At 44.9% G+C, this 27983-nt stretch overlaps 1 protein-coding gene across 12 annotated transcripts in view; it reads right to left on the minus strand.

Annotated features, from left to right (window-relative positions):
- The window catches only part of LOC135514047 (ankyrin-1-like), a 149328-nt gene that overhangs the window by 56282 nt on the left and 65063 nt on the right, over nt 1-27983 (minus strand). Inside the window, exon 1 of one of the 12 annotated variants that reach the window (XM_064937210.1) lies at nt 11574-11953. The exons of 10 other annotated variants lie outside the window; for them this stretch is intronic. In XM_064937210.1, the coding sequence (XP_064793282.1) occupies nt 11574-11600 (27 nt within the window). In that variant the 5' untranslated portion in view covers nt 11601-11953. Of the gene's footprint in view, nt 1-3051; nt 3240-11573; nt 11954-27983 lie in introns of those variants that run through there. One more of the 12 variants, XM_064937212.1, reaches the window with a different exon arrangement.

Below are 27983 nucleotides of genomic sequence, written 5' to 3' on the forward strand. Positions count from 1 at the left end.
TTGTGAAGAAGTTTAAAGCCGGATTTGGATACAAAAAGATTTCCCAAGCTTTAAACATCCCAAGGAGCACTGTGCAAGCGATAATATTGAAATGGAAGGAGTATCAGACCACTGCAAATCTACCAAGACCTGGCCGTCCCTCTAAACTTTCAGCTCATACAAGGAGAAGACTGATCAGAGATGCAGCCAAGAGGCCTATGATCACTCTGGATGAACTGCAGAGATCTACAGCTGAGGTGGGAGACTCTGTCCATAGGGCAACAATCAGTCGTATATTGCACAAATCTGGCCTTTATGGAAGAGTGGCAAGAAGAAAGCCATTTCTTAAAGATATCCATAAAAAGTGTTGTTTAAAGTTTGCCACAAGCCACCTGGGAGACACACCAAACATGTGGAAGAAGGTGCTCTGGTCAGATGAAACCAAAATTGAGCTTTTTGGCAACAATGCAAAATGTTATGTTTGGCGTAAAAGCAACACAGCTCATCACCCTGAACACACCATACCCACTGTCAAACATGGTGGTGGCAGCATCATGGTTTGGGCCTGTTTTTCTTCAGCAGGGACAGGGAAGATGGTTAAAATTGATGGGAAGATGGATGGAGCCAAATACAGGACCATTTTGGAAGAAAACCTGATGGAGTCTGCAAAAGACCTGAGACTGGGACGGAGATTTGTCTTCCAACAAGACAATGATCCAAAACATAAAGCAAAATCTACAATGGAATGGTTCAAAAATAAACATATCCAGGTGTTAGAATGGCCAAGTCAAAGTCCAGACCTGAATCCAATCGAGAATCTGTGGAAAGACCTGAAAACTGCTGTTCACAAATGCTCTCCATCCAACCTCACTGAGCTCGAGCTGTTTTGCAAGGAGGAATGGGAAAAAATTTCAGTCTCTCGATGTGCAAAACTGATCGAGACATACCCCAAGCGACTTACAGCTGTAATCGCAGCAAAAGGTGGCACTACAAAGTATTAACTTAAGGGGGCTGAATAATTTTGCATGCCCAATTTTTCAGTTTTTAATTTGTTAAAAAAGTTTGAAATATCCAATAAATGTCGTTCCACTTCATGATTGTGTCCCACTTGTTGTTGATTCTTCACAAAAAATACAGTTTTATATCTTTATGTTTGAAGCCTGAAATGTGGCAAAAGGTCGCAAAGTTCAAAGGGGCCGAATACTTTCGCAAGGCACTGTATATACACTTTGACAGTTTATCAGGTACACCCATCTAGTATCGGATTGGACCCGCCTATACATTTACATTACATTTAAGTCATTTGGCAGACGCTCTTATCCAGAGCGACTTATGCCTCCAAAACAGCCTGAATTATTCGGGGCATTCTACAAGGTACCGGAAACCTTCCACAGGGATGTTGGCCCATGTCGACGTGATGACATCACGCAGTTGCAGCAGATTGGACGGCAGTACATTGAGTTGAGGTCTGGGAACTGCTCAGGCCGCTCAAGTAAACTTAACTCACTATCATGTTCCAGGCAATGTTTTCTACTACTCAATTGTTCAGTGTTGGTGATTGTGTGCCCACTGGAGCCAATACTTTTTGTTTTTAGCTGATAGGAGTGGAACCCGGTGTGGTCGTCTGCTGGTATAGCCGATCCGTGACAAGGATCACCGAGTTTAGCGTTCCGAGATATCGTTCTGCACCTCTATTTGTCTGTTTGTGGCCCGCCTGTTAGCTTGCATGATTATTGCCATCTCCTTTTACCTCTCTCATCAACGAGCTGTTTTTGCCAACAGGACTGCCTGCTGACAAAGTCACTTGTTTTGCCTATTCTAACATTCAATTGAACTGTGACTAAATGCCTCAATGCCTGTCTGCTTGCTTTATATAGCATGCCACGGCCATGTGACTCACTGTTTGTAGGAGCAATCCATTTTTGTGAATGTGGTGGCTAAAAATGGGGTGGCTAAAAACCACCTTAGGATTGATTATAAACAACGTTTGACATGTTTCTACGAACTTTACGGGGACTATTTGGATTTTTCGTCTGCCTGTTGTAGCTGCGTTTGAGCCTGTGGATTACTGAACAAAACGCGCGAACAAAACTGAGTTTTTTTGGATATAAACAGGGACGTTATTGAACAAAACAAACATTTATTGAGTAAATGGGAGTCTTGTGAGTGCAACCATATGAAGATCATCAAAGGTAGGTGATTAATTTTATCGCTATTTCTGACTTGTGTAACAACTCTACTTGGCTGGTAACTGTTTGTAATGATTTGTCTGCTGGGCGCTGTTCTCAGATAATCGCATGGTATGCTTTCGCCGTAAAGCCTTTTTGAAATCTGACACCATGGTTGGATTAACAAGAAGTTAATCTTTAAACCGATGTATAACACTTGTATGTTTTATTAATTTTTATAATTTTTCTGTTTTTGAATTTGGCGCTCTGCAATTTCACTGGATGTTGGCCAGGTGGGATGCTAGCGTCCCACATACCCTAGTGAGGTTAACTCTCTCCTTAACTCTCCCCTAACTACCTTCCTAACTTTCTCCTTTCTCTCCTTAACTATCTCCTTAACTCTCTTCTTAACTCTCTCCTTAATTAATTACCTTCTTAACTACCTTCTTAACTCGCTCCTTAATTACCTTCTTAACTCTCTCCTGAACTACCGCCTTAACTACCTCATTAACTCACTACTTAACTCTTTCTCTCCATCTGTCAACGTCTTTCTTCACACTGTCACTCTGGAAACTCTATACATGTACAAGACCTTGAACACATACTCACACAGACATGCACATACACATGTTAAAACGTATAAAGACTTCCTCACACACTGTTCTTGCATACAAAGACTTCCTCACACACTGTTCTTGCATACACACTAAAGAGTGTTAGTGTTTAAAGTTGTTTTGATCAACTTCTGTCCCATGTGGAAAGTTAAGGCTGAGACACTGTCTTCTTGGAGTGAACACCAAACTGCACTTAGCTTTTTGCAAGCACTTAGCAGCTAGTTATCTAAGATATAGAAGGTGAACAACAACACTAGGATTGCGCAAGCAGACCTTCCTCAGTTACTCACAGTGATAGAGTTGTCCTGGTCAGCCATGGCCTCTCTCCTCTTTCTCCTTTCCTCTCATACTTTGCCTCTCCAACCAGTCCACTGTGAGAAAGGCGATAGCACCCAAATCCCCTCCCTCCAGCCTGCTTCACGACAACAAACTGACCCCCTTAGTACTCCTCAATTACTCTTCCTGTTGTACCCACAAACACTGATACACACACCCACCTGTTACAACAGTTAAACTTACCGTGGTGGGGTACCCTCCTGACAGAAATAGAAACTCATACAGTGTGTGTGTGTGTGTGTGTGTGTGTGTGTGTGTGTGTGTGTGTGTGTGTGTGTGTGTGTGTGTGTGCGCACACACAGATGTCTAGAAACCTACTTAGCCTCAAATAGATACTGCCCACACACGATGCATAGGGTGCTTCACATTCCACCAAAGACTGTGCACAGCTGGTCAGAGTGTAATTAGGTTGTCTTTTCTAGTTGATTGTGTGTGCAGTCACTGCCATGGTGACTCAGAGAAAATATTTTCTCCACAGTTCAAGCAAAGACAGCTCCCTCAAAACACACACACACACACACACACACACACACACACACACACACACACACACACACACACACACACACACACACACACACACACACACACACACACACACACACACACACACACACACACACACACACACACACACACACACACACACACACACACACACACACACACACACACAGGCCAAGCAGGAGAGTATATGTGGATAACCAGTATGAGGTGGCATGGTAACACCATGGTGACCCCCACTGAGGCCTCCGTAGTTGGCTTACCACCACCCAATCTCTGACCACCCCTACTGCACCCCTTAGCCAGCCCCCACTAGCCTCTAGCCTACCCCAACCCTGGGCCTGCAGTTCCACCTGTCCTGGAGCTAGAGGGAGATCAAGACCTGACCAGCACTGCATTACAGAGAAGAGAAGTAGTGGGGAAATGATGTACCTGTTAAGGGCAAGAGTAGGTGATGTGTTAAAAGATGCTTAATGTCCACACACGCACGCACGCCTACAAGGAGTGCATAGGTCAGGCAAAGTTCAGATCTCAGAGGGTCATTTTAGCACAGGGAGAGTGCAGAAGTCTGACATGACCTATCCCTGCAGTGGACAGACTGGACAGAGCACTAACAGTAGCCTTACTTTTTCAGTTCAATAACTTGGAGAATGCAATGTCAATGACGATCTTTGGATAAAATTATGCACATTTGTAATGTTCAGTACAGTGTGTTTATGTTGGTGTGAGTTCAGTCTACACTAATGTGTGAGGTAAGTGTGTGGTGCAGTCAGATAAGGGTAGAAGAGGCACTTTGAAGGCCACACCCGACCTCTGCATGCCAGGCTGACACAGTCACCCCACTCTCAGTGTAAACATGCACACTTTCACTGGCTCACTAGCCTGTCTATCCCTATCCCCTCTCTCTTACACACAAACCATAATACAAACACACATATGCAGAAATCCTCTCATGCCTTGTAAATCCTCATGCTAATCTTAACTAACCCAGTGTGATGGAGATGGATGTGGGTCTAGGTCCTAGAAGCCCCAGAGAGAGGACAGTGCTGTGTGGCGGGGCTGGCTGGGGTTAGTGGAACCACATCATAAATCACCCTCTACTGTTACTGCACTGTATGGAAGGAGAGACAATAAGCTGCAGTGTGTCATCATTAGCATCACATCACACTGTAGCGCTATGGGGTATCCCATTGTCCTCAGGGTCTGTCCACTGTACCTCTGTCCCTTTCTCTTCAATCCTCACATTCTTCCCTTATCACATTTGACTAATTCTACCCTGCTTTACTTCCTTTTCCTTTGTTCATCCCCGTCTCATATAATCCTTGTTCAATCCCTCTCCTCTTTTCCCTCCTCCATTTTCCCTCACCTCTCAATGCGCTCTCTCTCTCTCTCTCTCTCCCCCTCTCTTTCCCCCCCTCTCTCGTGCTGGTGCTGCGGCAGACATGATGACATCACCTTCTAGCTGGTGTACTGCAGCAGTGTGACACAGTCGGTGTGTGAGTGTGTGTTTGTCTGTAAGAGATTCAGTGCGTGTGTGCACACGTGTGTGTGGGTGCGTGTGTGTGTGCGTGCATGTATGTGAGTGTGTGTTTGTGTCTCATGAGTCCCATTCAGTAGTGTCAACAGTAAGGGATAACTGTCTCTCAGTGTCTAAGTAGGTGTGAAACCTGACAGAGACCAGGGGATAACCAAGGCACAAATGCCTCTGTGTGTGTTTGATGACATGCTTTAAACAGTGACGGTTCTACTTTAAGCCCTGGATGACAGGACCATGTGAGGTTGTGGCTGGGATAGGAAAGAAGGAACAGTGCATGGAGGCATGGAGCTGCCTGGTTTCAGGCTCTTGGTCTCCCAGGGAGTATCACAGGGCTGGGCCATTGATCTTAAGGTAACCCTCTCCTCTGGTCCCTATGGACCTGTGTGTGAGGCTGACCCATGCAGCTAACCATTAACCTGCAATGAAACGGATGCAGAAACCAGTGCTGAGTCTGCACTATGCATAGCCTGAAGTACACAGATCGCTGTCAACACTGGGATAGATGCATTCTTGAGAATGAATGCATGAACGTCTGTATGTAGCCTCGCTACTTTTATAGCCTCGCTACTGTACGTATATAGCCTGTCTTTTTTCTGTTGTTTTATTTCTTTACTTACCTATTTTTCACTTAATACCTTTTTTTGCACTATTGGTTAGAGCCTGTAAGTAAGCATTTCACTGTAAGGTCTACTACACCTGTTGTATATCCAGTGTACGTGACAAATAAACTTTGATTTGATTTTATGTTTATAACACACACAATCCCCTCTCCATAATGGCACACTAAGGCTTTGCAGAGGTGCAAAGGTGCACCAGGTGCAAATCATACATATTTTAGATGACACCTCAGCTATTTGTGGACCCTGCAGAAAGGTGCCAATAAGGGGTGTTACGTGTAGTTTCTGATGAGATAGTATCCTGCCCATATAGTACGGCTACAGCATGCTATCGAGGGCCACAACATGACTAAATGGGTGTGGAAATTCCTGCGGAGACGTCTTAAGCAGCTATTCCGTTTCCCTTTTCTGCTGACTTGCATTTGTTCAGGAAATTGATTTTCTTTGCATCTTTCACCTTTCTCCATCCCTCCATCTCTCAGTGTTTTAGCTAGCTAGCTGCAGAGTGAACGCGTTGTTTCCGGTCAGGGTGGTGGTGTTGTGGTGAGGAGGAGCCAGTCAGACAGAGACCCCCAGGGACTCTACTCTGGACACACTTACAGGAACCAGCCTGGTCAAGCAATTACAACCACTCACTCAACACAGTCTGTCTGTCTGTCTGGGTCTGGGTCTCTGCCTGCCTGCCTGCCTGTCTGCCTGCCTGCCTGCCTGCCTGTCTGTCTGTCTGTCTGTCTGTCTGTCTGCCCGCCCGTCCGTCCGTCCGTCCGTCTGTCAGTTTGTCTGCCTGCCTGCCTGCCTGTCTGTCTGTCTGTCTGCCTGCCTGCCTGCCTGCCTGTCTGCCTGCCTGCCTGCCTGCCTGCCTGTCTGCCTGCCTGCCTGCCTGCCTGCCTGTCTGTCTGTCTGTCTGTCTGTCTGCCCGCCCGTCCGTCCGTCCGTCCGTCTGTCAGTTTGTCTGTCTGCCTTCCTGTCTGTCTGTCTGTCTGTCTGCTTCAGCTATACACACTGATCACAAGCCTATATTTCCCTCTCCTTTTGACTGTTTACTTTCTCACGCTTTCTAACTCTCTTTCTATTTCCGTGTTCCTGTGTGTCTGTCCTTCTCTTTGACTCACCCCTCTATCTGGACCCCTCAGCAGTGGATGAGATTGTCATGGTTTTTGAGATCTTTTGTGGAAAGATGGAGGGAGGGGGAACCATAGAAGTAGAGAGGGGACTGTTTACAGAGCGTGAGAAAGAATGGTAGAAATTGACGTTAATCATGTAGCCTGTGTACTACTGCGTAGTTACGCTATCGTTACTTTTGGTAACAAGGATGCAAGTATAGAGAATTAACTAGAGACTGCTAATAAGTCCCATGTTTACAATATACTTTGTAATTAGGTTAACAACTAAATAGCTAAGTAGTCACTGTGGGGTTACACTTTAGAGTCTGAGCAGAAGAGAGTGGGTGATTGAGTGAGCTGTGTAGAGAACTCAGAGGGAGTCTGAGCTGTCATCTATGAAATATCAAACAGAAGCACAGCCAGCGGATCTACAGCTTTGATCCGACCATCACTGAGTGTGACTCTATACTGACAATTAAATACGGCTGCAGCATTGAGCTCTGTGTGTGTGTGTGTGTGTGTGTGTGTGTGTGTGTGTGTGTGTGTGTGTGTGTGTGTGTGTGTGTGTGTGTGTGTGTGTGTGTGTGTGTGTGTGTGTGTGTGTGTGTGTGTGTGAGAGAGAGAGAGAGACAGAGGACAAGACAGGGAGCAAGGGGGGAGTGAGAATTGCAATCTTATCAGATACAGTAATTGTAACAGTACAAAATGTTTAGCCCATCCTCACAACTATCAATAATGCCCACACATAGGTGAATTTAACATTTCTTAATGGAACATTCCACTACTAAACAATATTTTGGTATCTGTTTCAGTTGTCCATTGTTGACATAGTCCCAAAATGTTTTGCTTGTCAGAAATCAAGTTTTCAAGATATGTAACATTCAAAATACAGAAATCTTCTCGTATGATGCATTTTGCATCCAGTAATGCAAAACGCAGAAACCTGGACCTGTATAAATTAGCTGGTCTTGACAATCTGGGCCCTCTATTTCTGAAACTATCCGCCGCCATTGTCGCAACCCCTATTACCAGCCTGTTCAACCTCTCTTTCATATCGCCTGAGATCCCCAAGGATTGGAAAGCTGCCGCAGTCATTCCCCTCTTCAAAGGGGGAGACACCCTGGACCCAAACTGTTACAGACCTATATCCATCCTGCCCTGCCTATCTAAGGTCTTCGAAAGCCTAGTCAACAAACAGATCACTGACCATCCGCAAATCCCACCGTACCTTCTCCGCTGTGCAATCTGGTTTCCGAGCCGGTCACGGGTGCACCTCAGCCACGCTCAAGGTACTAAACGATATCATAACCGCCATCGATAAAAGACAGTACTGTGTAGCCGTCTTCATCAACCTGGCCAAGGCTTTCGACTCTGTCAATCACCATCTAATGACTGCCTTGCCTGGTTCACCAACTACTTTGCAGACAGAGTTCATTGTGTCAAATCGGAGGGCATGTTGTCCAGTCCTCTGGCAGTCTCTATGGGGGTGCCACAGGGTTCAATTCTCGGGCCGACTCTTTTCTCTGTATATATCAATGATGTTGCTCTTGCTGCGGGTGATTCCCTGATCCACCTCTACGCAAACGACACCATTCTGTATACTTCTAGCCCTTCCTTGGACACTGTGCTATCTAACCTCCAAACAAGCTTCAATGCCATACAACACTCCTTCCGTGGCCTCCAACTGCTCTTAAACGCTAATAAAACCAAATGCATGCTTTTCAACCGTTCGCTGCCTGCACCCGCACGCCCCACCAGCATCACCACCCTGGATGGTTCCGACCTAGAATATGTGGACATCTATAAGTACCTAGGTGTCTGGCTAGACTGTAAACTCTCCTTCCAGACTCATATCAAACATCTCCAATCTAAAATCAAATCTAGAGTCGGCTTTCTATTCTGCAACAAAGCCTCCTTCACTCACGCCGCCAAACTTTCCCTAGTAAAACTGACTATCCTACCGATCCTCGACTTCGGCGATGTCATCTACAAAACAGCTTCCAATACTCTACTCAGCAAACTGGATGCTGTTTATCACAGTGCCATCCGTTTTGTTACTAAAGCACCTTATACCACCCACCACTGCGACCTGTATGCTCTAGTCGACTGGCCCTCGCTACATATTCGTCGCCAGACCCACTGGCTCCAGGTCATCTACAAGTCCATGCTAGGTAAAGCTCCGCCTTATCTCAGTTCACTGGTCACGATGGCAACACCCACCCGTAGCACGCGCTCCAGCAGGTGTATCTCACTGATCATCCCTAAAGCCAACACCTCATTTGGCCGCCTTTCCTTCCAGTTCTCTGCTGCCTGTGACTGGAACAAATTGCAAAAATCGCTGAAGTTGGAGACTTTTATCTCCCTCACCAACTTTAAACATCCTCTATCTGAGCAGCAAACCGTTCGCTGCAGCTGTACATAGTCCATCGGTAAATAGCCCACCCAATTTACCTACCTCATCCCCATACTGTTTTTATTTATTTACTTTTCTGCTCTTTTGCACACCAGTATCTCTACCTGCACATGCCCATCTGATCATTTATCACTCCAGTGTTAATCTGCTAAATTGTAATTATTCGCCTACCTCCTCATGCCTTTTGCACACAATGTATATAGACTCTTTTTTTCTACTGTGTTATTGACTTGTTTATTGTTTACTCCATGTGTAACTCTGTGTTGTTGTCTGTTCACACTGCTATGCTTTATCTTGGCCAGGTCGCAGTTGTAAATGAGAACTTGTTCTCAACTAGCCTACCTGGTTAAATAAAGGTTAAATAAATCAAATAAATTTTAAAAATTATATTTTGCAAAATGCATCATAAGGGGATGATTTCCGTATTTTGAATGTTACATATCTTTAAGGTTGCATCATCTGGCCTTTCACGGCATGCTTAACCAGATGATGTCTGCTGCTGCTGAGCGTCTTTGCTGTAGCCAAAATCCCCCTTTAAACTTAAGTGCTGAATCAGCAGTCCTCTGGCTATACAGTATACAGACAAAATATTGTAGATGTCTGCTGTGTGTCTTTTAATGTTCATACTACCTAAATTAGCAGGAGCTTCAGTGAAGTCGAGATAAAATGATGTAGCTAATGAGAGATAAGTGTACTGATCATCAGCTTACTTACCACCCACCCACAACAGACATTCCACAACAGAACAGAACAGAGCACTAAACTAAGTCATAACAAGATTCAAAGAAGACTACAGAACAGGACACACAACCATCACACACACGCATGTCTCACACACAATCTCACAGACACACATGCACCGTTACTCCCTAAAATGTATCCCAAACGACTAGCTAGACTCTCTCTCCCTTACGGAGATCTGTAGTTGCTATGGGACACCAAGTCAAATGAATGTAATGGACAAAACATGAACAGCAAAAAGATTCAGTCACTATTGTTCTATTCTATTGAACGCAACTAAAATACTAATTAACTAAAAGATGAATCTGTTTAATATGAGACAAATGTCATCAGGAAGCATCAATATGGAATAGACAACTGTGTTTACAGTGTCTCAAATAGCCCTCTACTCATCATCTCCTTGTCCTCTATCCTTCACTCTCCTTCTCTCTGTGACAGACAGAGACATGGACAGATTCATTAATGAAGGGAAGACCACATAGAGAGAGGGAAGCGAGGAAGAGGTCTCCAAATAGTTAATGATGAGAGAATCTTAACTGCATGAAGATGTAGGAAAGTAAAGATGAGCTGTTCTAAGTGAATTATACTGTAACTGAAGATTAATATATTAGAAGGTTTGGAGTTGCATCCGTTCATTGATTCAAAATAGAGAGATGATCAAAATAAAAGTTTAATAACTGTGCAGTAAAATGATTTAGGTGGACAGACAGGGGAAATTGACAGTTGGGTTCGTTAGAAATCACCGGGAAAGGTAGTGGAAGTTCTAAGAAAGTGATCTAAGACCACAACATGGTTAAACTGTAGTATACAGAAACAAGACTGCTAACAGAGCAAACAGATAAACCCACAAACAGACTGTCAGAGAGACAGTAGCATGATGAATACAGACTGTCAGAGAGACAGTAGCATGATGAATACAGACTGTCAGAGAGACAGTAGCATGATGAATACAAACTGTCAGAGAGACAGTAGCATGATGAATACAGACTGTCAGAGAGACAGTAGCATGAGGAATACAGACTGTCAGAGAGACAGTAGCATGATGAATACAGACTGTCAGAGAGACAGTAGCATGATGAATACAGACTGTCAGAGAGACAGTAGCATGAGGAATACAAACTGTCAGAGAGACAGTAGCATGATGAATACAGACTGTCAGAGAGACAGTAGCATGAGGAATACAGACTGTCAGAGAGACAGTAGCATGAGGAATACAGACTGTCAGAGAGACAGTAGCATGAGGAATACAGACTGTCAGAGAGACAGTAGCATGATGAATACAGACTGTCAGAGAGACAGTAGCATGAGGAATACAGACTGTCAGAGAGACAGTAGCATGATGAATACAGACTGTCAGAGAGACAGTAGCATGAGGAATACAGACTGTCAGAGAGACAGTAGCATGATGAATACAGACTGTCAGAGAGACAGTAGCATGAGGAACACAGACTGTCAGAGAGACAGAAGCATGAGGAATAGAGTGAAGGAGAGAGTGAAGAGATTACAGTGATAAAGGAATAATAACGAGACAGTTATGGAACACAATCCAGTTTCTACTCACTCCACAGGTGATGAGCTTGGCCGGCATGCTTGCTGGCCCTCCACTCCCTCTCTCTGCTTTTCTCTCTCTCTCTCTCTCTCTCCCTCTTCTTTCTCTCTCTTCTTTCCCTCTCTCTCTCTCTCTCTCTCTCTCTCTCTCTCTCTCTCTCTCTTACACACACACTCCACTGCTGTTTCCTTGCCCCCCGAGAGTGTTTGCTGGGACTGGGCACTGAGACCATGTCCTACCTAAACACACACACGCAGACACACACACTTGAGTGAACAGGGCCCGTCCAGTGTGGGAGGGGAGGGGGTGTTTATCTCTAGAGGAATGCTGCCTGTATCTAAAGACACACATTGAACACACACTCCCCTCAATCTCACGCTGTGTCGCCTCGCCCACTACCTCTCCCTGTCTCTCTTTCACTCATTTGTCTATTTCCTTTTCTCTCTTTCTTCATCTTCTCTCCTCCATGACACTTTCCATTTACTGTCTTCCTCTCTCTCCACCAGCCCCCCCCTCATTCTCTCTCTTTACTTTTCACTTGTTTTGATGTCCCCCAGCTCTCTCTCTTTCACCTCGAGATTGATCCCTTGGGGTGAAAGAGAGAGTGTAGAGTGTGTGTTGATCCCTTCTTTTCTGCTATCCCTCCTTAGCTACATGTCTTCCCACATCTCTCTGTCCCTCCTGCCTTTTTTTGTGACAGCCAGACAATCTTTTTTTTTCTCAGCCTGCCATTTACAGACAGGCGTTGTGTTTTGGGTGGAGAATTCCTGTGCTCTGTGAGCGGGTCTGTTCCAGTCTGTGGAATGACTTACAGTGACAAAGCGCTCAGTGGGGGGGCCATTTACGTTGCCACTACCCCATGACAATGGACCAGACGCACGGGGCGGGGGGAGGCCAGCTTCTCAAAGGGCCGTGCCTTTTTTAATAAAGCGGCCGTCATTCCCTGCCTGAAAAGGCCTCCTTTTCTCCCCCTCTTCCTCCTCTCTGTCTCTCCTGGCTAAACGCTGGGAAAAGCACATCGCTGCCAAAACCACGCAGAGAGATAAATGCTTGTAGGAGAGGGGGATGTGGGGAGAAGGGGGATGTGAGGAGAGGGGGATGTGGAGAGAAGGGGGTGTGAGGAGAGGGGGATGTGAGGAGAGGGGGATGTGGGGAGAAGGGGGATGTGAGGAGAGGGGGATGTGAAGAGAAAGGGGTGTGAGGAGAGGGGGATGTGAGGAGTGGGGGATGTGGGGAGAGAGGGATGTGAGGAGAGGGGGATGTGAGGATAAGGGGGTGTGAGGAGCGGGGGATGTGGGGAGAGGGGGATGTGAGGAGAGGGGGATGTGGGGAGAGGGGGATGTGGGGAGAGGGGGATGTGAGGAGAGGGGGATGTGAGGAGAGGGGGATGTGGGAGAGGGGGATGTGAGGAGAGGGGGATGTGAGGAGAGGGGGATGTGGGGAGAAGGGGGTGTGAGGAGAGTGGGATGTGAGGAGAGGGGGATGTGGGGAGAGGGGGATGTGAGGAGAGGGGGGATGTGGGGAGAGGGGGATGTGAGGAGAGGGGGATGTGGGGAGAGGGGGATGTGAGGAGAGGGGGATGTGAGGAGAGGGGGATGTGAGGAGAGGGGGATGTGGGGAGAGGGGGATGTGAGGAGAGGGGGATGTGAGGAGAGGGGGATGTGAGGAGAGGGGGATGTGAGGAGAGGGGGATGTGGGGAGAGGGGGATGTGAGGAGAGGGGAACCAAAGCCTCACCCGAGAGGGGGTTATACACCACTCAGTAGCACTGGACCGTGACCTCGGTAAACATATCACGTGACTGGCTCAGCCCTGTGTTCGGGTGTGTTTGTGGGGGAGAGTTACCAGTGCCAACCACTGCAGAGCAGGGGACTGGAGACACTAATGTACATGAAGAGATGACAAATTAGCCCGTGGTCCTCAGCTATAGAGGAAAAACAAGCTCCTTTCATAATCCTAGTATTATCGAACAAAACTCTGCTCTATCATATCCCATGGCTCTGAGTCCACTGAGGAAGCTAAAGTTGAATGATAACATAGCAGGAATAACAGACTGATAAGAGCCCTTCAGATTCCAGACGTACATAATGATGGAACCAGTCTGGTATCTTTCAAGAGCCAATGATGTTTCCTGTTACAGAGACTTCTAAAACATCACCATTCTGATACTGATTCTCATACTTTTACCAAACAGCCTGTCTGGCCTCCTATAGTCATACTTTACCAAACAGTCTGTCTGGCCTCCGATAGTCATACTTTTACCAAGCAGTCTGTCTGGCCTCCTATAGTCATACTTTACCAAACAGTCTGTCTGGCCTCCTATAGTCATACTTTACCAGTTTGTCTGGCCTCCTATAGTCATACTTTACCAAACAGTCTGTCTGGCCTCCTATAGTCATACTTTACCAAACAGTCGGTCTTGTCTCCTATAGTCATACTTTACCAAACAGTCGGTCTTGTCTCCTATAGTCATACTTTACCAAACAGTCTGTCTGGCCTCCTATAGTCATACTTTACCAAACAGTCTGTCTGGCCTCCTATAGTCATACTTTACCAAACAGTCTGTCTGGCCTCCTATAGTCATACTTTACCAAACAGTCTGTCTGGCCTCCCATAGTCATACTTTACCAAACATTCTTTCTGGCCCACACATGACCTCAAGACTAGGCCTAGACGGGTACATAGAGGGACAGAGAGAGGTACGACCCACTACTCAGAATGTGTATGGCCCAGGGTTATATATTGAGATATACTGTGCTCTCCTGTTTTGTGGTGTGGCTGATTTAGGTTGGGGACAGACGTGCCCTCTAGATGTTACATCTTGCCCCCCTCATGAGCAGGACAATTACTCTCACTCCCTGCTCTTTAGGGCCACTGCCATCAGCATGTGGCGGGCGCTTTGTGGGGTTTTATTGCCTGTTTCCTGATGCTTGCTGAAACACTGAGGAGACTTCAAAATGTGGGGTAGGAATCAACATCAACATGGACACTCCGTCAGTCCCCCTCTTTAAACCTGTCATTCTGTCACACACTTTCGTTGACACACACACATACGCACGCACACACACATACGCACGCATGCATGCACGCACACACACATACGCACGCACACACATACGCACGCACACACACATACGCACGCACACACATACGCACGCACACACACATACGCACGCACACACATACGCACGCACACACACATACGCACGCACGCACGCACGCACGCACACACACACACATACGCACGCACGCACGCACGCACGCACGCACGCACGCACGCACACACACACACACACACACACACACACACACACACACACACACACACACACACACACAGACTCTTTATTGCATGCATGAACACAGGTGTGAAGGCAGGCACGCACACACAGTATAGTGCATCTAGACTTGAGTGTCTGCCAAATGACTAAGATGTAGCTAAAATCAACTAAACTGAAGGGCTGCTACAGTAGAAGACTAACTGACACCATCTGATCCAGATCAAAGCTACTACAGAGATAATGCACAGATACTGGAGAGCAAATCTCCCTGGCATGCGCCTGTGTAGCGATGATACTGTAATGTAGTCCATAGCACTGGAGCTACAGCCGTCTGGTGGCTGCGTGGGGAAGTGTATTATTGGCCTGCAGCCTCAGCACCGCTCCAGAGAGGGTTTAGAACGGGCGTGTTACACACACAAGTCGCAGGTCCCAGTCGGCTATTATTCACTTTTTAGCTCTTCATTTGTGAATATGGTGTTTATTTGAGTTGCAGTGGACATTTTGTAACTGTGTGCTTTATTCTTGGCTGTGCATGTTTTCGTTGGTTTGCTGTGCCTCTCTCTCCTCTGTGTGTTTCCCCTAATTGATTAATTTAGTCCCACCCCCTTGGCTGGTCTCCTTGGAGATGGGTGTTGCCCTGGACTGGCACACCTGTATTGATTCACTCTAACCAGTCACTGCACTGCTCAAAAGGAGAGCTCAGAGCTTACTTCCGTGACTGCTACTCGCCCAAGAGGGTGGAGCCGAACCGATGCCTCTACAATGCTCAGATGACGGCTGACACAATGCACGCTATTTCCAGTGGTGTGTATTCATGCCAAGAAAAAAAACATTAATTTAATTTTCCTACATTTCACAAGTGGCTGAATGTATCTTACAGGAGAAAGCATCCGAGTGAGTGAAACAGGGCCCCTCTGTCTCTCTACATGTTGTCTCTACATGTAGGCCATCTATCTGATGCTGTCAAGTCCAAACGAGTATGACATTGTTGCCGCCCGTTGCATTAAAGACAAGGGAAGCCAGCAAGGGTCTGGCCTCCTTGACAAAATTATTGAAAAAACTGGCCTTCCGAGTGGAACAGCGGTCTAAGTCATTGCATCGCAGTGCTTGTGGCGTCACTACAGACGCCACATCCCAGGCTGTGTCATATCCGGCCGTGACTGGGGCGGCTCACAATTGACCCAGCGTTGTCCGGGTTAGGGAACAGTGTTTCCTCCGACACATTGGCGTGGCAGGCTTCTGGGTTAAGCGGGCGGGTGTTAAGAAGCGCGGTTCAAATCCCATTGAGAGTTTACATCATTGACGGAAAGTAGCTAAAATTGTCCCTTTCCTAAATTAGCCATGGATGGACATATGGATTGGACTTGTGATTTTACTTAATTCTCCATACTGGCCAATGATTATAACGACGATTCTGATCCAACCATTATTTCCTTCATTGTTGTGCCCCTGGCCTGAGAGGATGGAAGTTCAATATGTAGCTAGATGTAGAAGGCTAATGATAACTAACTAACGCCCATGAATGGAAGTTAGGCTAGCTAGCAAGCATTTTAGCCAGGTAGCCTAGAGCCCTATTAGGACGGGATACATTTTACTGCAGTAGCTCAGGTAATGTAATTATGTGCTCAAATCACAACATCTGTCATTTTGTTTCCGTCTGACTCTGCCATGTCAGTAATTTTTACTAGGTAGGAAGGTTATTATCCCAGCCCTAAAAGCCTAGCGTTTTCCAGCAAACTCCCAGGTCCTCTAATAATACTTATCCCGTGCATAGCGTTATCCCTGTGTTTTAAGGTGCTGCACCCAGTTTGGGTAAGAAGAACATGGGAACAAATTGATGCTTCAAACAAAGTGTTATGGACCTAGCTGTCTTGACACATCAACTTTCCTAGTGCCATACTTCTCTATTTAAAGATGAAGTGGACGATATTGAATTGATAAATTGCCAAATACGTCAGTTAATTAAATGTCTCCATAGGTTACACTTCATGGCTTTAGGATATTGATATGCATTAATATTTTGACTGGCCATTAGGCCAACATTAGGCTATCCTTAGACATGTGAAATATCTTCACTCCTAGAAGATCCTCCAGGCTTCTGTCATAACGGTCAATTTTGAATGAAGAAAAAATGTAATAATAATAATAATATTACAGGGGCAGTTTGGTAAAACTAATCACCTCCAAATCATCTGCTGGAAAACAGACATGCTGGGGTAGTAATTATGTAAACGACATTCTATGATACTAGTCCTGTGCGAATAGGGCTTAGGACAACAAAAAATAAAAGCGTGTACTGTATGAAAGAGTGAAAGACCGGTTCGTCAACATGAAAGAAAGGAGGATGGCATTGGAGTTTCTCTTCAAGTAGGGTGAGTCACCATGTTTTTCTAGTTGCACAAACGCATGTGCACACACTTAAACCACATCCCTGGACAGCCACATCATACAATGCATTCGGAAAGTACTCAGACTTCTTGACATTTTACACATTTTGTTACGTTACAGCCTTATTCTAAAATATATATTTTTTTAAATTCCCCCTCATCAATCTGAAATCTGCCCATAATATCATAGCAAAACTTTTTGTTGTTGTTTTTTTTTGCACATTTTTGAACCTTTGCTATGAGACTTGAAATTGAGCTCCGGTGCATCCTGTTTCCATTGATCATCCTTGATGTTTCTACAACTTGATTGGAGTCCACCTGTGGTAAATTCAATTGATTGGACATGATTTGGAAAGAGACACACCTGTCTATATAAGGTCCAACAGTTGACAGTGCAATTCAGAGCAAAAACCAAACAATGAGGTCAAAGGAATTGACCGTAGAGCTCTGAGACAGGATTGTGTCGAGGCACAGATCTGGGGAAGGGTACTGAAAAATGTATGCAGCATTGAAGGTCCCCAAGAACACAATGGCCTCCATCATTCTTAAATGGAAGAAGTTTGGAACCACCAAGACTCTTCCTAGAGCTGGCCGCCCAGCCAAACTGAGCAACCGGGGAGAAGGGCCTTGGTCAGGGAGGTGACCAAGAACCCGATGGTCACTCTGACAGAGCTCCAGAGTTCCTCTGTGGAGATGGGAGAACCTTCCAGAAGGACAACCATCTCTGCAGCGCGCCACCATTCAGGCCTTTATGGTTGTGGCCAGACGGAAGTCATTCCTCAGTAAAAGGAACATGACAGCCAGCTTGTAGTTTGTCTAAAGGCATCTAAAGACTCTCAGACCATGAGTAACAAGATTCTCTGGTCTGATGAAACCAACACTTTGGACTGAATGTCAAACGTCACGTCTGGAGGAAACCTGGCACCATCCCTACGGTGAAGCATGGTGGTGGCAGCATAATGCTGTGGGGATGTTTTTCAGCGACAGGGACTGGGAGCCTAGTCAGGATTGAGGGAAAGATGAACGGAGCACAGAGATACAGAGATCCTTGATGAAAACCTGCTCCAGAGCACTCAGGACCTCAGACTGGAGCGAAGATTCACCTTCCAACAGGACAACGACCCTAAGCACACAGCCAAGACAACGCAGGTGTGGCTTCAGGACAAGTCTCTGAATGTCCTTGAGTGGCCCAGTCAGAGCCCGGACTTGAACCCGATCGAACAGCTCTGGAGAGACCTGAAAATAGCTGTGCAGCCAAGCTCCCCATCCAACCTCCAACTCTCCAAATACAGGTGTGCTAAGCTTCTAGCGTCATACCTATGAAGAAAAAAGGTGCTTCAACAAAGTACTGAGTAAAGAGTCTGAATCCTTATGTAAATGTGATATTTCAGTTTTATTTAAAAAAAATGTAAATCTGTTTTTGCTTTGTCATTATGGGGTATTGTATGTAGATTGATGAAAAAAAACGATTGAATCAATTTTAGAATAAGGCCGTAACGTAACAAAATGTGGAAAAAGTCAAAACAAAGTCAAAATGTGGAAAACTTACGTTGATTGGACTAAATTGTTTTTGGTATCTTTTACATAGTTGTCACTGTATTAGACGGAGCAGTGGTGATTTGATGATGATGAAATGGTGCTGGAATAGTGGAGGCGGCTCCTGTTGTCTCTCTGACAACACTAGTTTAGTGGTCCGAAAATGTTGGAAACATGAACATGCTTGACTATGCTGTACTGTAGGTCATGTAACTGTCTGTTACTGTACATGCAATATGCTTTGGGGACTTCCCTGGACAGAGATTGCTATCTTGTTTTGTGATTTAAAACCTCTACAGGATCGGTGGGTCCGCCGCGGGACGGTTGACCTAAAGTAGGCTAATGCGATTAGCATGCGGTTGTAAGTAACAAGACAATTTCCCAGGACGTAGACTTATCTGATGTTGACAGAAAGCTTACATTATTGTTAATCTAACTGCACTATACATACTGTAAGCTACTGTGCCCCAATCACACCAACCGGGTGAGAGATTTGCCTGTAGAGAGGTAAAGACAAAATGGACCTGTGTAACACTGTGACCATAGCATTTCAGAGCAATGGCAGCACCTTTAGACCAAGACTAGCGACCCATTAGTCTTTTTGAGTGGCGAGATGGAGAGAAATATAATGGAGGGGGGAGAGCGTTTGTGTGAAGAGCGTTTGTGTGAGAGGGGCATCAGAGAGCTGGCTAAAGCACAGAATGAGTCATGGCCATTGAGCTCTCCTCCCCCTCTGTCTCTCCTGGCTGTGTGGTGCTGTGCGGAGGAGGAGCGTGAAACTTATGGAATGAGTGTATTAGTGTGTATGAATACTGTGTGTATAGAGTGTTCGTCTGGGCATGGAAAGTGTTCCACAGTGATTCTGGCCCATGTTGACTCCAATGCTTCCCACGGTTTTCTCAAGTTGGCTGGATGTCCTTTGATACACACGGGAAACTGTTGAGTGTGAAACCCAGCAGCGTTGCAGTTCTTGACACAGTCGAAGCGTTGGGCCTGACACCTACTATACCTCGTTCAAAGGCACTTATATTTTGTCTTGCCCATTCACCCTCTGAATGGCACACAATCCATCTTTCAATTGTCTCAATGCTTAAAAATCCTTCTTTAATCTGTCTCTTCCCTTTAAATCCACTTCAGTGTAGATGAAGAGGTGACATCAATAAGGGATAAAGCATTCACTTGGTCGTCTGTCATGGAGAGAGCATTATTTGTACACTCAGTGTATATGTGTGAGAGAAAGCAGGGAAAACAAGGTGATATTGAAAGAGGAGAGATTGTGCTACACTGCCATCAGGGATGCCAATCTATGCTGGCCATGTCCTGTTATAAGAATGTTCTGTCACTTCAATCTGCTCCAGTCTGGTAATAAAACACACAGGCTGGCTAACTCGCACTGCACCAACTGGGCCGGGCCAGCTAACACACAGCCCCATTACACTACACTTATAGTGTCCTGTGCTGGGTACTATTATTGTATGGCAGCCTCATGGAGTGGTTAGTCACTCCCTGTGTCTCTGTTCTGCAAGGGTATGAGCTGCAGAGCTGTCTGAACGAGCCTCTCTGCAGAATGAGTGAGTCTGAGAGACATGGTGATGCATTCAGGGGCGAGTCCGGTCCAAGCAGCCCGCCTGGCCATAATTCACTCAACCTGTTTATTAAGTGACTGACTCCATTCAAACCTAAGGCACTCCTTTGACACTGTCAAAAACGGGCTCCGCCATTCTGGGGCTTCAGGACAGCTTGCCTGGCATGTCCAGATGTACAGGCCTTGAGAGGGGTACAGGCCTCCATTGCTAACTGGCTTTATGTGTGTGTGTGTGTGAGAATCTATTTTTCCAACCTAATTGAGGTGAATAACAACAATCCAAAATGCCAGGACCTAGGATCAATGGAGACACACATTTTTTAATCCTGTGTCTCGACACATTCATGAAAATAGTCATGGCCTCTAAACTGTCAAGCTGCATACTGGACCCTATTCCAACTAAACTGCTGAAAGAGCTACTTCCTGTGCTTGGCCCTCCTATGTTGAACATAATAAACGTCTCTCTATCCACCGGTACCAAACTCACTAAAAGTGGCAGTAATAAAGCCTCTCTTGAAAAAGCTAAACCTTGACCTGGAAAATGTCAAAAAAACTATCGGCCCATATCAAATCTCTCATTCCTCTAAAAAAAAAGAAAAAGCTGTTGCGCAGCATCTCACTACCTTCCTGAAGACAAATGATGTATACAAAATGCTTCAGTTTGGTCTTAGACCCCATCATAGCACTGAGACTGCACTCGTGAAGGTAGTAATTTACCCTTTAATGGCGTCAGACCAAGGCTCTGCATCTGTCCTCGTGCACCTAGACCTTAGTGCTGCTTTTGACACCACTGATCACCACATTCTTTTGGAGAGATTAGAAACCCTAATTAGTCTACATGGACAAGTTCTTGCCTGGTATAGATCTTATCTGTCGGAAAGATATCAGTTCGTCTCTGTGGATGGTTTGTCCTCCGACAAATCAATTGTAAGTTTCGGCTTTCCTCAAGGTTCTATTTTAGGACTACTATTGTTTTCACTATATATTCTACCTCATGGTGGTGTCATTCGGAAACACAAGGTCAACTTTCATTGCTATGTGGACGACACACAGCTGTACGTTTCGATGAAACATGGTGAAGCCCCAAAATTGCCTCCCCCTAAAAGCCTGTGTTTCAGACATAAGGAAGTGTATGGCGGCAAATGTTTTACTTTTAAACTCGGACAAAATAGATGCTAGTTCTAGATCCCAAGAAATAAAGAGATACGCTGTTGGATCTGACAATTAATCTTGATGGTTGACGAACATATCAAGAATATTTCAAGGACAGCTTTTTTCTATCTTCGTACCATTGCAAAAATCTAACTTTTTGTCCAAAAATAATGCAGACAAATTCATCCATGCTTTTGTCACTTCTAGGTTAGACTACTGCAATGCTCTACTTTCCGGCTACCCGGATAAAGCACTAAATACACTTCAGTTAGTGCTAAAGACAGCTGCTAGAATCTTAACTAGAACCAAAAAATCTTATCATATTACTCCAGTGCTTGCCTCCCTACACTGGCTTCCTGTCAAGGCAAGGGCTGATTTCATGGTTTTACTGCTAACCTACAAAGCATTACATAGGCTTCCTCCTACCCATCTTTCCGATTTGGTCCTGCCGTACATACCAACACACACACTACGGTCACAAGATGAAGGCCTCCTTATTGTCCCTAGAATTTCTAAGCAAACAGCTGGTGGCTGGGCTTTCTCCTATAGAGCTCCATTTCTATGGAATGATCTGCCTACCCATGTGAGACGCAGACGCGGTCTCGACCTTTAAGTCTTTACTGAAGACTCATCTCTTCAGTAGGTCCTATGATTGAGTGTAGTCTGGCCCAGGGGTGCGACGGTGAACTGTAAGGCACTGGAGCGACGAACTGCCCTTGCTGTCTCTTCTAGCCGGCTCCTCTCTCGCCACTGGGACTCTCTGCCTCTGATGCTATTACGGAGGCTGAGTCACTGGCTTACTAGTGCTCTTTGTTGCCGTCCCTATGAGGGATGCGTCACTTGAGTGGGTTGAGTCACAGACATTTTCTTCCTGTCTGGTTTTGCGCCCCCCTCGGACTTGTGCGGTAGAGGAGATCTTCCTGGGCTATACTCCGCCCTGTCTCTGTGTAGTGAGTTGGTGGTCTGTTGATATCCCTCTAGTGGTGTGGGGTCTGTTCTTTGGCAAAGTGGATGGGGTTATATCCTGCCTGGTTGGCTCTGTCATCGGACGGGGCCACAGTGTCCCCCGACCCACCTGTGTCTCAGTCTCCAGTATCTATGCTACAATGGTCTATGTGCTGGGGGGCTAAGGTCAGTCTGTTATATCTAGTGTAATTCTCTGTTGTTCTGTGTGAATTGTATGCTCCCTCTAATTCTCTCTCTTCCCCCCCCTTACCCTTCAGGACTAGCTGGCCTGATGACTCCTGGCTGTTCCCAGTCCACCTGGTTGTGCTGCTCCTCCAGTTTCAACTGTTCTGCCTGCAGCTAGAGAACCTTTTCCTGTTCACCGGACGTACTACCTTGTCCCGGACCTATCTCTCTCTCTCCCGCCCCTTTGTCTCGACCTCTGAATGCTCGGCTACGAAAAGCCATCTGACATTTACTCCTGACGTACTGATCTGTTATACTCTCTACAACCACTGTGATTATTATTTGACCCTGCTGGTCATCTATGAAGTTTGAACATCTTGAAGAACAATCTGGCCTTAAATGGCCATGTACTCTTATCACCACCCGGCACAGCCAGAAGAGGACTGGCCACCGCTCAAAGCCTGGTTCCTCTCTAGGTTTCTTCCTAGGTTCCTGCCTTTCTAGGGAGTTTTTCCGAGCCACTGTTGCTTGCTGTTTGTGGTTCTAGGCTGATGTAAAAAGGGCTTTATAAATACATTTTATTGAGTTTCTGCATGTGTGCTTGTTCAGGAATCTCGTTGACAGTGTGATACACTTCATTTACAATGTTACACTAAGACGGTGCCTAAGCTCTCTCGCTCTCTCCATCCCTCCCTCCCGCTTTTCTCCATCAATCTTTCAATCATCAGATAGTGTAGACAGTGGAGGCTGCTGCAGCAGAGTGGGATAATAGTATACAGGAGGGTACACAAACAGTGTTGTAAACACAGGCCCACAGAGACATATTAATCACCATACTAATCTATCTGCTTCCCATCAATTTGGGCAGTAAATATTCCCCATCTGCCTGTCTCTGTCCTCCATCCCTCGCTCTTTCATCATTCCATCCTTTCTGGGGGTAGTTGTGAAGCTGCTGTCTGGCCTATCAGAAGGTGTACTGTTAATAAATATGAGATCTATGTGATTAAGAGTTGCTCTCATCAGTCAACACAAGGACAGCCTGCAGACATGCTGTACATCAGACGCCAATCACTCTATTACCTGCTCCACCACCACCTCCATCTCACCTCTCGGTCTCCCTCAAAAAAAACACACACACACACACACACACACACACACACACACACACACACACACACACACACACACACACACACACACACACACACACACACACACACACACACACACACACACACACACACACACACACACACACACACACACACAATGAAAACCAAACAATGCAGAAATCAAAACTGATTACATAAATGGAGAAGGGTTCCTCAGAGCCATAAAGTCCATAAAATGTTACCAAGCATGTATGGACTTTGATAGAGGAAATAGAAACAGTTGTCTTCTCTTCTCTTTGATTCCAGGTCCTGTCTCAATGTGTGTGTGTACAGATGGCTCTTCCAAATCCTTCATTTTTCTTAAGGCTATAATAACGCGTGTCAACGTCATTGAAGGTTGAGATGGACACACTGTACTTCCAAGCTGAAGATATAGCGAAGGTTTACATTATTAAGTAGCATTGCACACTGGGAATCCTGCACTGGTGTATGGATTTTCCAGCCGGGTCACCCGTGATACAAGTCAGTATTCGACGTTCATCCGTGTCTGACGATGTCGGAAGATGACGTGGAAACTGGCCACTAGGGGCAACAGTGAGCTCTGTTACCTTCAAGTAGGTTTTGGTTTTACTCAGGTGTTGTGGATGGCGGATGTGCATAAGTATTGAAGGTAATAAAGGAAAATATATTTTGAAAAATATGTGTGTATGTATGTTTTATTATCTGTCTCTGATTCCAAAGGTTGGAAGTTCAAATCCAGCGATAGAAAGATATTTTTGTTTTAAGCCTATCCCAAACCTTAACCCTCACCTTAACCATTCAGAGTTAATGCCTAGACTTAACCCTAACCTTAAAACATAGGCCTACAAGAATCTGTCAGGAGATATTGGCTTTTAGATTGTTCAAACACTTCCCATTTCACTGTTATAGAAAAATGTGTAAAAGTTATCTAGACTAAATGAATTTGAGTTGCCTGTGGTTGAGCTCATAGGTCTAGATGTTGGAGTCGTCTTAAGCAGCATTTCAAAGGATTTTAAAAGCCCTTCAAATGAATTAAGTGCTATGGTTTATGTCTTTCAATTACGACTTTAGGGGCCATCCTTGCTTGGGTGGGGTCCATCTATATTAGGCCAGACTGCATAGCACTTCTGCTGAAGCCAAAATATTACCCCGTCCTAGTGGGTCAGCCAGAGAACTAAGGGAAATATTATGCTATCATTTCTTCTTCCAAACATTTGGTCGGTCGCCAAAGATATTATAAAACAATTTTTGTAGTTTAATAAAATCTCCCATAACCTTAATCTGATTTCTGTTCTGCCAGCATCGATTTTACTATGAGTAAAATTGGAGTTTAAAGATGCTATTTTAAACGCTAGCCAGGGTTTTTCACATGCAAATTCAAATCTAACACCCTTACACGAAACAAATTAGAGTGGACTGCTGGTGACTGGGCATCAATGGGCTTCTTAATGTAGTCTCTTGCTACAGTAGGCTGGGAGAGCAGCTGTGACTAAGAGAGATGAATCCACTTGACAGTGCTGGGGAGTGACAGTCACTTTTCTCATATTGTGACTGTGGTGGAGTTGAACTGTGACAAATGGGGCTTTGGTGTTCCTGGGCATCTGCTGCTGAGGGCTCAATGAGGGGTGATCAGGGATGTCGGGACAATAAGGGACACGCTACTATAGCACATATTAAAGCAGCCATTACTGGAGATGTGAGAGACCAACGCTTTACATAAACAACTGACACCTCATATTTTTTATCTTACAGGGAGGGAGGGGGAGGTTCTAGGGAGCTTTTCATTTGGTGTAAATTAAATTGGGCCCCGAGTGATGTGTCATGGACCGTAGAGCAGGGTTTAGGAGGTGACTGTTTGCTTTAAATCACTCAACTGCCCTGTTAAACTGTCTGCACATTTCTCACTACACTTTGACTTTTCCTATTTTGACGATGAAGGGAAAGGAGAACCTTTGGAGGGTCATCATTTAAATGATTGTGTAGGGAAGAGTGAAGGGGAGAGAGCATGTTATAGACTGCTGGGGGTCCATTGCAGGGGCCTGTGCTGCTGTTGTTTTTCACTGCTCTGCTGCATTGGCGATGGGCCAGGCAGGGGGATTGGATTCTATACGAAGATTCATCACTGCAGCACTGTGAACACTCTCTCGCTCCTCTCTGAAAACACACAACCTCTCTGCCCCCTATCTCAGCCCAGGACAGGAACAAAACTGACATGTTATTTTGTGTCTTTTTTTTTTGTCACATGGGGATAATACCCCCAAATGCTATCTCCTTACCATCTCCATTCCTACGTAAATGAATTGAATAAGATCAGTAACTTGTATTTCCATTGGGAGCTTTCCTTGTCTGGGCACTTGAAGGAAACTACATTGTCCTGCTAGTGGATAAGGATAGGGTTTGGCTCGTAGTCAAACCAATAGATACTTGGGTAGACAAACAAAAACACTCTCTTACGCTCTAAGTTTGTTCAAACACAGAAAATGACTACAACATAGGAACCAAAAATACAAACCAAAAACAATTGTCAAAGTGAAATCATCCATACAGACACCACAAAAGGAAAAATAACATTCAACATCGATAAGTAGGTAAGGCCTGTATGTGTTGTCAGACTTACGGTCATTATTAGTGCATTTGTGAACTGTTGGGATGTCTTATCTGTGACCTACTTTTCTGTGATGCAGAGTGTGAATATACAGTACAGCATAAGAGCTACACTGTTTAGAAAATCAGTTGAAGGAGCATGTGCTGTGTGGAAAGGGTACTGTGAAAGCCCTATGGACTTGTAGTATACAGAGCCTTCAGAAAGTATTCACACCCCTTTAAGTTATACACATTTGGTTGTGTTACAGCCTGATTTAAAATGGATTACATTTAGATGTTGTATCACTGGCCTACACAAAAAAAACATAATGTCAAAGTGGATTTATGTTTTTTTCGAAATTGATAGAAATGTATAAAATATGAAAAGCTGAAAAATCTCCATTCAATAAGTATTCAACCTCTTTGTTATGCAAACCTAAATAAGTTCAGGAGTAAAAATGTGCTTAACAAGTTACATAATAAGTTGCAATAATAGTGCTAAAAAGATATATTTTTAATGACTACCTCATCTCTGTACCCCAAAAATACAATTATCTGTAAGGTCCCTCAGTCGAGCAGTGAATTTCAAAGACCAGGGAGGTTTTCCAATGCCTTGCAAAGAAGTGCAGGTGAAGAAACAAAATGTGGAGGATCCTGAGCTGGCGTAGTTACACCTGGTCTGCGATTGTGAGACCGGTTGGATGTTCTGCCATTGTCCTCAGCACAAGGTACATATGTGTAATGATCATGCTGTTTAATCAGCTTCTTGATGTGCCACACCTGTAAAATGGATGGATTATCTTGACAAAGGATAAAATGCTCACTAACAGGGATGTAAACACATTTGTGCACACAATTTGAGAACTTTTTGTGCATATGGACATTTTTAAATTTTTTGTCATGTTTACATTTCTTTTCAGTATAATTACACTTAAGATGGTGTAGCAATACACCCATCACTACAAAGATAAAGGCGTCCTTCCTAACTCATTTTCCGGACAGGAAGGAAACTTTAGAACAGAAAACTGAGGATGGATCAACAACATTGTAGTTACTCCACAATACTAATCTAAATGACAGAGTGATTAGAAGGAAGCCTGTACAGAATACAAATATTACAAAACATGTATCCTGTTTGCAACAAGGCATTAAAGTAAAACTGCAAAAAATGTGGCAAAGATAATTTGCTTTATGTCCTGAATACAATGTTTGTGGTAAGTCAAACAACACAACACTGAGTACCACTTTTAATATTTTCAAGCATGGTGGTGGCTGCATCATGTTATGGGTATGCTTGTCTTCGGCAAGGAATGCAGAGTTTTTTGGGGGGATAAAAATACATGGAATAGACCTAAGCACAAGCAAAATCCTAGAGGAAAACCTGGTTCAGTCTGCTTTCCAACAGACACTGGGAGACAAATTCACCTTTCAGCAGGACAATAGCCTAAAACCCAAGGCCAAATATACACTGGAGTTGCTTACCAAGACGACATTGAATGTTCCTGAGTGGCCTAGTTACAGTTCTTAAATCGGATTGAAAATCTATGGCGAGACATGAACTTGGCTGTCTAGCAATGATCAGCAACCAACTTGACAGAGCTTGAAGAATTAAAAAAATAATAATTTGCAAATATT

Source organism: Oncorhynchus masou, chromosome 25 (genome assembly GCF_036934945.1).
Source record: "Oncorhynchus masou masou isolate Uvic2021 chromosome 25, UVic_Omas_1.1, whole genome shotgun sequence".
Classification (NCBI taxonomy): domain Eukaryota; kingdom Metazoa; phylum Chordata; class Actinopteri; order Salmoniformes; family Salmonidae; genus Oncorhynchus; species Oncorhynchus masou.